Raw genomic sequence first — 10,388 nt, 5'->3', positions numbered from 1 at the left:
GGGCCAGCATGAGGGAGATGTTACTTTTCATTTTGGGTCCTAGATCATCGTCAGAGGCGTGTGAACCAGAGCAACTCCATCTTGAATGGGAGCTGGGTAAAATAAGGCCGAGACCTACTGAGCTGCGTTTCTGGATGGTTAAGGGATTCTAAGTCAGGATGACATGGAGGTCGGCACAAGATACAGGTCATAAAGACCTTGCTGATAAAACACGTTGCGATAAAGAAGCCAGCCAAAACCCACCAAAACCAAGATGTCAATGAGAGCGACCTCTGGTTGTCTTCACTGCTACACTCCCACCAGCGCCATGACAGTTTACAGATGCAATGGCAATGTTAGGAAGTTACCCTATATGGTCTACAAAGGGGAAGCATGAATTATCCACTCCTTCTTTAGCACATCATCCAAAAAAACATAAAAATGGGCAATCAGCAGCCCTCGGGGCTGCTCTGTCTGTAGAGTAGCCATTCTTTATTCCTTTATTTTCCTAATAACTTGCTTTAGCTTTACTCTACGGGCTTGCCCTGAATTCTTCCTTGCGCAAGATCCAAGAACCCTCTCTTGGAGTCTGGATCGGAACCTCTTCCCTGTAACAGCACAGTTTTTGTTTGATGTGTTTTTGTTTTTTGAGATGGAGTTTTGCTCTTGTTGCCCAGGCTGGAGTACAATGGCATGACCTTGGCTCATGGCAACCTCCCCCTCCCAGGTTCAAGGGATTCTCCTGCCTCAGCCCCTGGAGTAGCTGGGATTATTTTTTTTTTTTTTTTTTTTTTTTGAGACGGAGTCTCGCTCTGCCGCCCAGGCTGGAGTGCAGTGGCCGGATCTCAGCTCACGGCAAGCTCCACCTCCCGGGTTCCCGCCATTCTCCTGCCTCAGCCTCCCGAGTAGCTGGGACTACAGGCGCCCGCCACCTCGCCCGGCTAGTTTTTTTGTATTTTTTATAGTAGAGACGGGGTTTCACCGTGTTCGCCAGGATGGTCTCGATCTCCTGACCTCGTGATCCGCCCATCTCGGCCTCCCAAAGTGCTGGGATTACAGGCGTGAGCCACCGCGCCCGGCAAGTAGCTGGGATTATAGGTATGCAACACCACGCCTGGCTAATTTTGTATTTTTAGTAGAGACGAGGTTTCTCCACATTGGTCAGGCTGGTCTCAAACTCCCAACCTCAGGTGATCCGCCCGCCTCGGCCTTCCAAAGTGCTGGGATTACAGAAGTGAGCCACCGCTCCTGGCTTTTTTTTTTTTTTTTTGAGACAGAGTTTCGCTTTGTCACCCAGTCTGGAGTGCAGTGGTGCAATCTCGGCTCACTGCAACCTCCACCTCCTGGGTTCGAGTGATTCTCGTGCCTCATCCTCCCGAGTAGCTGGGACTATACAGGTACACGCCACCACACCTGGCTAATTTTTGTATTTTTAGTGGAGACGGGGTTTCACCATGTTGCCGAAGCTGGTCTCCAACTCCTGGGCTCAAGCGATCATCCTGCCTTGGTCTCCCAAGGTATTAGGATTACAGGCGTGAGCCACGGCACCTGGCCACGATTGGAATTCTTTTAAGCAGTCATATGTATTACTTTTAGACTTACTATAGTTTCTAGGAGAAAGTTTTGTGCCCAACCGGCAGAATCTACCCTTTCATATTTTTCACAAACAAACGATTTTATTTTTATTTTTATTGAAATGAAGTTGGCCAGGCGCGGTGGCTCAAGCCTGTAATCCCAGCACTTTGGGAGGCCGAGACGGGCGGATCACGAGGTCAGGAGATCGAGACCATCCTGGCTAACACGGTGACACCCCATCTCTACTAAAAAATACAAAAATCTAGCCGGGCGAGGTGGCGGGCGCCTGTAGTCCCAGCTACTCGGGAGGCTGAGGCAGGAGAATGGCGTGAACCCAGGAGGTGGAGCTTGCAGTGAGCTGAGATCCGGCCTGGAACCTCCGCCTCCTGAGTTCAAGGGATTCTCCTGCCTCAGCCTCCCGAGTAGCTGGGACTACTGGCACCCTCCACCACGCCCGGCTAATTTCTGTATTTTTAGTAGAGACGGGGTTTCACCATGTTGGCCAGGTTGGTCTCGAACTCCTGATCTCAGGTGATTTCCCCCCCCCTTCGGCCTTTCAAAGTGCTGGTATTACAGGCGTGAGCCACCGCGCCGACGACAAGCAAGATATTTTAAAACCTGATAGTAAAATAACAATGCAGGCGAGGGGCTGCAGACTGCTCTGGTCACCGGGCAATGGGAAGGTGGACAGGTGTGCGGGAGGGAGCCCCAAGTCACAGGGTGGCTTCCTGCGGATGCTGTGCTGGCATCCCGGAACACGATCTGGCTCCATCCTCCCAACAGCTCAGCCGTAGCCCAGGCCTCTTCAATGCACCCTGGACGGTTGTCTCTGCACCAGGAGGTTTCTGCCCGAGTCTTGGTTAGCGAAAAGCTGGCCATGCCACTCTCTTTTTCAAAGCCCGTGCTGGGACAGAACCTAGCTTTCCCCTGCGGGGCGTCCCCGGGGCCTCTTCCTCCCTTAGCTCAATGGTCGGTTTCTCCACCCACGCCAGCGGGCGCGACCTAGAGGGTCCTGGGATCCCTCGCGGCAGGGCGCGGAGTGGACAGGGCGGGCACCGGCCAGGGGCCTGGAGCAGGGCTGGAACCGAGACGGGAGCGCGAGGGACCAGGCCCGGGCCAGACACTGGAGCGGGTCAAGGGGACGGAGAGGGACGGGGGACAGACTGGAGAGATGGGGCTGGGCCTGTCTTGAGTCTCGGACAGGACGCGGGGGTGCTGAAGGGACGTGGACAGGGCGGGGTCAGAGAGAACCCGGACGGAGTCGGGGTCGCGGAGCGGGGGTGGGCGGGCTCCGGGGCAGGACGCGGGGCGGGGTCGAGGCGGGGCGCCCTGGGCCCGCCCCCCTGGGGGTCTGCACCGCCCGTCTGGTCCCGTGACGCTGGTCTGTGGCGCGGGTCACGAGTCCCAACTCGACCGACGGCAGCAGCGACATGGCCTCGGAACAGGACGTGCGCGCCCGGCTGCAGCGCGCTGGCCAGGAGCACCTCCTGCGCTTCTGGGCCGAGCTGGCGCCGGAGTCGCGAGCCGCGCTGCTGGCGGAGCTGGCGCTGCTGGAACCCGAGGCGCTGCGCGAGCACTGCCGGAGGGCGGCGGAGGCCTGCGCGCGCCCCCACGGCCCGCCGCCGGGCTTGGCCGAGCGCCTGCGGCCCCTGCCCGCCGAGTGCGTGGGCAGGGCCAGCCACAGCGACCCCGAGACGCGGCGGCGCTGGGAGGAGGAAGGTAGGCGGGGCGGGAGGCCCTGGGGACCGGCAGGGGCTCGTGCCCACGGAGCGGGTGGGAACTGAGGCCGCGCTCGGGGAACGATAATTCTCCTCGCTACTTTGAGACGTGTCTCGCCTCACGCGTTCTCGCCCCCGAGTCCCGGAGCCCCAGCCCCAGGGCTGGCTTTCCCTAAAGCGGAAGGGTGGGCGGGTCCCGGGCGTCCCTTCACAGCGCCCGTACCCCCAGGTTTCCGCCAGATTGCCCTGAATAAGGTGGCCGTCCTGCTGCTGGCGGGGGGACAGGGCACTCGCCTGGGCGTGACCTACCCCAAGGGTATGTACCGTGTGGGGCTGCCCAGCCGGAAGACCCTGTACCAGCTGCAGGCGGAGCGGATTCGGCGGGTGGAGCAGCTGGCCGGTGAGCGCCACGGGACCCGCTGCACCGTCCCCTGGTGTGTCCTCCCTGCCCTACCTCGGCCCGGAGGGACCCTTCCCCACGTCCCCCCCCCCCGCCAACCCCGCTGCAGACGCGAGCCCCAACCCCGGCACAGCCTGGGACATAGCCCAGCACTGGCCCAAAATGGAGCCTGGCCCCAGCCCCAACTAGACACTGGACCCCGAACCCCAATGCCTGCTTTGGTCCGAGCGCCGTCTGCCTGCAGGGTCAGGCGCACTCGCGGCCGGCTCACCGCGCCTCCTTGCAGGTACGTCATGACCAGCGAGTTCACTCTGGGGCCCACGGCCGAGTTCTTCAGGGAGCACAACTTCTTCCACCTGGACCCCGCCAACGTGGTCATGTTTGAGCAGCGCCTGCTGCCTGCTGTGACCTTTGATGGCAAGGTGATCCTGGAGCGGAAAGACAAAGTTGCCATGGCCCCAGGTGTGGCCCGTTCCTGAGACGGGGAGGGACCTCTCAGACCAGAACTGGGAGCGTAGCTGGGGGTCCACGCGCCCGGATTCGCGGCTGCCCGGAGGCTGTGTGGTCCCGGGTTAGGCGCCTCTTTCTCTGGCCCTTGAGCCTCATTTGTCACGTGGTACAGCCGCTGGGCTGTCTGGTTAGTGACCGGGGCTGCCTTAGGCACAAAGCCGGGGCTTACCCCGCCTCCAGCACGTCCTAGACCCGCAGAGCGAGCGGTGGCTGGAGCCCTCGCAACATCCATTCCCTTCTCCGTCTGCAGACGGAAACGGGGGCCTCTACCGCGCACTGGAGGACCACAAGATCCTGGAGGACATGGAGCGCCGAGGAGTGGAGTTTGTGCACGTGTACTGTGTGGACAACATCCTGGTGCGACTGGCAGACCCTGTCTTCATCGGCTTCTGTGTGTTGCAGGGCGCAGACTGTGGCGCCAAGGTTAGCGCCCACCTGCGCGGCGCCCCGCACCCGACGCTGGCCCCGCCCCTCGCGGAGCCCCGCCCCTCGTGGATTGCCTCCCCTCCGCGCAGCCTGGCCCTGCCCCTCGTGGAGCCCCGCCCCTCTCCCCAGCCCTCCGAGACCATCCTTGGTCTTGGCTGCAGGTGGTGGAAAAGGCATACCCCGAGGAGCCCGTGGGCGTGGTGTGCCAGGTGGACGGCGTCCCCCAGGTGGTGGAGTACAGCGAGATCAGTCCTGATACCGCACAGCTGCGTGCCTCCGACGGGGGCCTGCTGTACAATGCAGGCAACATCTGCAACCACTTCTTCACCCGAGGCTTCCTTAAGACGGTCACCAGGTGTGCGGCAGCGGGTGGCTGCGGAGTGCCGGCCAGTGCCGCCTGCGCTGACCAGGGACCCGTGGAGTGAGCCGAGTGCCCTGGGCCACAGCGGCTGTGGTCAGGAGTGGCTGTGGTCAGGGGCGGCGGATGGGTTGGGGTGGAAAATGGATCCTGTGTTTGCACAGGCAGAGGTGCTGGAAATCAGGCACGAGCCGCGCTCAGCAGGGAGCTGCTGTAAGGCTCTGTGATCAAGTCTGCCATCTCCGCCTTCTGGGGACCTGCCCTGGTGCCCATGGTACTACCTCTGCCCTGGGGCTTGCCAGTTTCTGTTTGCGTGGGCAGGGATGTGGCTGATGGTGCTTGACACTTGGCACGGGGATGCAGGGAGGAGGCCTGTGCCTGCTCCTCCCTGGAGATCTGGCCCTACTCTGCTGCTTCTGTCCCCTGTAGTGTCCCTCCGCCATCCTGTCCCACCCAGCTGAGTGTGCTCAGAAGTGGGGACAGAGCCCCAGCGGTGCTATACTGATTTGTGTCTTTCCTCCCCTCTGCTCTCCCGTACCCAGGGAGTTTGAGCCTTTGCTGAAGCCACACGTGGCTGTGAAGAAAGTCCCGTATGTGGATGAGGAGGGGAATCTGGTAAAGCCGCGAAAACCCAACGGGATAAAGATGGAGAAGTTTGTGTTTGATGTGTTCCGGTTTGCTAAGTTAGTAGTGGGACTCATTCATTTTTCCCTTCTTCCTTCCCTCAGTTTTGGTGGTGGGAACTGACGCCCAGCTGACAGGAAAGTGGAGGCTTGGCGGGGGGCCAAGGGGCCTGTGGGCAGGTCTCAGGGAGAAGACCAGTGGGTGCTCTTGGCCCTGAGGGTAAGCAGCACCTGAGGTGGGGGCATAGGGAGTCCTTGGGGCTGTGGACTTGGGAGGACAGTAGTGCCACCTCCTGGACCTTCCACTCCCCCACCCACGGTTAGGAGAGGTCTCCTGGCCAGGTTGCCAGGGCGGTTCACAGGGCCTTTGACCCTCACTACAGGGGTCCCAGGGTCTGGGTTTTTGGCTGCCGCAAATGGCTGCTGGAATTGGGCCATCCCCAGCGTCTCAGGAGCAAAGACACTCAGTACCTGTGAGGGCTCCTCCCTAGACTTGCTGTCCATGGGACCAGACCTTCACTCTGCCACTGGAAACCTGGCCCAGCCCTCACCCGCCCGGATCAGGGCCTCTGTGCCGGGACGTGGGTGACTAGCCCTTTCCCCACCAGGAACTTTGCTGCCTTTGAAGTACTACGGGAGGAGGAATTTTCCCCACTGAAGAACGCAGAGCCGGCCGACAGGGATAGTCCCCGTACCTCCCGCCAGGCCCTGCTCGCCCAGCACTACCGGTGGGCTCTGCAGGCAGGGGCCCGCTTCCTGGATGCCCATGGGGCCTGGCTCCCCGAGCTGCCCGGGTGAGTGCGGACCTGGGGTAGCTATGGCCAGAAGGGGAGGGCTGTCAGGACCCAGTCTTCAGCTCCAGAGTCCTGTTGGCTCTGCGACAGCCATGCTGGGGAGCGGTCTTCCTCCCCAGCACCACCACAGATGCAGGTGGCCTTGTGCCCAGCCAGCTCCAGGTCACACAGTGACCATCGGCACAGCCTCCTGGCCTGACCCTTCAAGTTGTGCTCTGTGCACTGAGGGAGGCCGGGGGCTCCCCAACTCCCTCCCCAACTTATCCACAAGCTTTTGGTTTGTTTACAAAAGCATACTTAGATTTGCCTTTTATTTTATTTATTTATTTATTTATTTAATTTTTTTTTTTTGAGATGGGGTCTCGCTCCGTCGCCCAGGCTGGAGTGCAGCGGCGCCATCTCGGCTCACTGCAAGCTCCGCCTCCTGGGTTCACGCCATTCTCCTGTCTCAGCCTCCCAAGTACCTGGGACTACAGGCGCCCGTCGCCATGCCCAGCTAATGTTTTGTAATTTTTTTTTTTTTTTTTTTTTAGTAGAGACGGGGGTTTCACCGTGTTAGCCAGGATGGTCTCAATCTCCTGACCTTGTGATCCGCCCACCTCGGCCTCCCAAAGTGCTGGGATTACAGGTGTGAGCCACCGCGCCCGCCTATTTTTTTATTTTTATTTTTCTTATTTGTATAAACTTGTGGGGTGTATGTGCAGCTTTGTTACATGTGTAGATTGCACAGTGGTCAGGTCAGGGCTTTTACGGGATCCATCACCCAACCAGCCTTGTTCCCATGTATTCACAGGCTTTGAAACTGAGCCCTGGGCATGAATTCAGAAAGTAGCAGGACAGTTTGATTTCAGGGCTGGGAGAGAAAAGGAGGTTTGGCTTCTGTCTCCCTGATTTTCTAGGACCACCCCTAAATCTAGCTGCCTAGGCTCTGCGTGGGAGGCCTGTGGGGGTGCTTTCTACCCCAAATCAGGTCCTGTCACTTGGCAGTGGGATGTGTGCTCAGGGTTTGGGGTGTCCAGAGGAAGACGAGCTTGCAGAGACAGGGGCTCTAGGGAACCAGATGTGTAGAGCTCAGTCTGCTATGGGGGGTGGGGGTGCTGTGGGAAGGCTCTGGGCAGGTGTTGCAAGGAGATATTGACAAGCGGACTTTCCCTAGCTTACCCCCAAATGGAGACCCTCCGGCCATCTGTGAGATATCGCCCTTGGTGTCTTACTCTGGAGAGGTGAGAGCTGCCCGTCCCTATCTGGGGCTTTTCTGGAGTCAGGTTTTTAATACCACGTGGGGAGAGGTGTCTGCTTGGGTGGAGATGGCACAGCTCTACCTTGATTAACCAATGGGATCGGTGGTTAAAAGTTGCAGAAGGGCCGGGCGCGGTGGCTCAAGCCTGTAATCCCAGCACTTTGGGAGGCCGAGACGGGTGGATCACGAGGTCAGGAGATCGAGACCATCCTGGCTAACACGGTGAAACCCCGTCTCTACTAAAAATACAAAAACTAGCCGGGCAAGGTGGCGGGCGCCTGTAGTCCCAGCTACTCGGGAGGCTGAGGCAGGAGAATGGCGTAAACCGGGAGGCGGAGCTTGCAGTGAGCTGAGATCCGGCCACTGCACTCCAGTCCGGGAGACAGAGCGAGACTCCGCCTCAAAAAAAAAAAAAAAAAAAAAAGTTGCAGAAGACTTTCCAAGATATGGGATGGGGTGGGGTGAGGCATCCAGAGGCCTTCGCAGGACCTGGGAGGGCATGGGTATGAGACAGCCCAGGTCTGAGCCCAGTGTGGGGCCAGGCAGGCCTTGGTGGGGGCCTCGTGGATGTAGGACACTGGCCTCTCCCACCTCCCTGACCTTGGCTACCCTTGCCCCTTTCTCTGGTCAGGTCAGACCTGAGCGTGACAGGAGGGTCTCCTAATGGCCTAGGGTCTTGAGTATGGTCTTGGGTGGCCTTGCAGTGTGTGTCTGCTCCTGGCCCTGGAAGCCTTTATGTCCCCACCCCTCCCTGACTCCAGGCAGAGCTGGGATCGTGCCTGGGGACCGTGGCTCCTTGGTGTGGCCAGAGGGGCTGTGGTCAGCCAAAAGGTGGGTACTTGGCCATTGTTGCCTGCTCGTCTCCAGGGTTTAGAAGTGTATCTGCAAGGCCGGGAGTTCCAGTCCCCGTTCATCTTGGATGAGGACCAGGCCAGGGAGCTACTACAGCCGCAGGAGTCCTGACACCCTCAGACTGCCCCCAGAGTCCCCCCAGACCTGCCAGCCCTGGTGTCCTGGAGCTGAGGGCTATGGCCCTAGCCTGAGCTCTGGATGGGAAAGCAGCCTGCCACGTGCTTCCAGTCTGCAGAACACAGAATCAAACATGCTGGTACACTCCACGAGGGCAGGGCCTCTCCTGTCGCCTCTGGACACAAGTGGCTACAGCCTGCTGGGGGCTCTGTGGCTCCATTCCCGGATGTGGGGTCCAGTCGAGAGGCAGAGGGACTTGGGACCTGGGAGAATGGGGTTGAGAGGAGGCTTCGGGTTGGGGCCCAAGGGAGGTGTGGTGTCATCTGGGGAGAACAGGAGGGCACATCCCTTTGGGAGCCCGCCCTGGGATCCACCTCACCCAGTCGAGCACTGGAAGCTGCATAAGCTACGCAGGACGTGCTTCTGCAGCCTACCGAGGCAGAACCGGAATGAGGAACAATTCCACCCAGTTGAGGGCCGCCCCCTCCTCCTCAGCAGCCGAACCAGTAATGGGGGCAAGGCTGGGGCATCCCAGCCCACATACCCTGGATGCCCAGCAAGGCCACAGAAAGGGCCTGATGCCCGTGATTCAGATGGCTCTGAGAAACTTGGCCTGGACACCTGAGGCTGCGGCCGGTACTCCTGCCTTCTCCCCATCTATCCCCAAGGCCTCTGCCTCTCAGCTTCTTCCATGGTCCATTTAGGCTGCTGAATTTTCTGTGCTTCCCCAACAACAGTGGGATCAATGCTGGTGGCCTCTGTGATGGTTGCTGACTAATCCGGGATTTCATGAGTCAGAGGCACTACCCCTCGCCCCAGCTGCCTGCTGCTTCTGATGGATCTTCGTGCTCAGGCTGCCCACCTCTCCGAGTGAGGACTCAGCCTCCATATTTGGTGCCTTGGCCCCTCCCTGCACTCGGGAGTGGCTGGGACAAGCCAGCTGCCCCAGGGTTCTTCCCCTGGTGACTCTCACCTGCTTTCTCATCTCAGGGGAGGCAGTGGCACCTCCCTCTCCCTGCTGACATGAAGAGAGCTATGATATGCAACTGCTGCTAACGCATCCTCTGCCCCCACCTCGAAACCCACAGCCCCTAGTAGAGGGCCGCTACTCATCCCCACTGGTTTCCCAGGGGAGGGGTGTTGTCTGGAAGGGCAGGTTCAGATGTAGCCTTCCAGATTTAGAGGCACTGGGAGGACAGTGGCTGAGTGGAGGCACCCAGACCTGGGCAGGCAGCAGGCTCAGGCCCACACCTTGTGATTTTTGAAACCAAAGCCTTCCCTCTCCCTGGCTCTGCCCCTTCTTACTGCAAACCATGCTGTGCCTTAGGGCCCTTCTCATAGCTGCTCCTCATGGCCATGACTGGAACAGGAATGCAACCTCTTTCTACATAAGCATAGTTAGTTGGGTGAAGTCTTTTTTTTTTTTTTGAGATGGAGTTTCACTCTTGTTGCCCAGGCTGGAGTGAAGTGGGGTGACCTTGGCTCACTGCAACCTGTGCCTCCTGCCTCAACCTCCCGAGTAGCCAGGACTAGTCACCCACCACCAGGCACCAGGCACCTCTTTTAGTAGAGACGGGGTTTGACCGTGTCAGCCAGGATGGTCTCCATCTCCTGACCTTGTGATCCACCCACTTCGACCTCCCAAAGTGCTGGGACTATAGGTGTGAGCCACTGCGCTGGGCGGGTTGCTGGCATCTTAATGTTCTGTAGGTGGGACATTTCCAATAAACACAAGGTGCTGTGATTGACTGCTACCCTGGCAAGTGCAGTTTTTGGCCAGTGCATGGGTGTTGGGA

General features: G+C 59.3%; 1 protein-coding gene across 1 annotated transcript; it reads left to right on the top strand.

The window, feature by feature from the left end:
- The first annotated feature begins 2,885 nt into the window (after positions 1-2,885).
- UAP1L1 (UDP-N-acetylglucosamine pyrophosphorylase 1 like 1) lies at positions 2,886-10,346 on the top strand. The gene is made up of 9 exons (XM_033238453.1): positions 2,886-3,273; positions 3,502-3,706; positions 3,959-4,134; positions 4,433-4,605; positions 4,770-4,963; positions 5,509-5,649; positions 6,198-6,383; positions 7,540-7,606; positions 8,491-10,346. Exons 1-9 carry the CDS (start codon positions 2,985-2,987, stop codon positions 8,584-8,586), a joined length of 1,527 nt encoding a protein of 508 aa, XP_033094344.1. The 5' UTR covers positions 2,886-2,984; the 3' UTR covers positions 8,587-10,346.
- The last annotated feature ends 42 nt before the right edge of the window (positions 10,347-10,388 follow it).

The sequence above is a fragment of the Trachypithecus francoisi genome, unplaced genomic scaffold, assembly GCF_009764315.1.
Source record: "Trachypithecus francoisi isolate TF-2019V2 unplaced genomic scaffold, Tfra_2.0 Lachesis_group16, whole genome shotgun sequence".
Classification (NCBI taxonomy): domain Eukaryota; kingdom Metazoa; phylum Chordata; class Mammalia; order Primates; family Cercopithecidae; genus Trachypithecus; species Trachypithecus francoisi.
The sequence above is the reverse complement of the archived record's forward strand: the minus strand, read 5'-3'. Positions and strand labels throughout refer to the sequence as shown.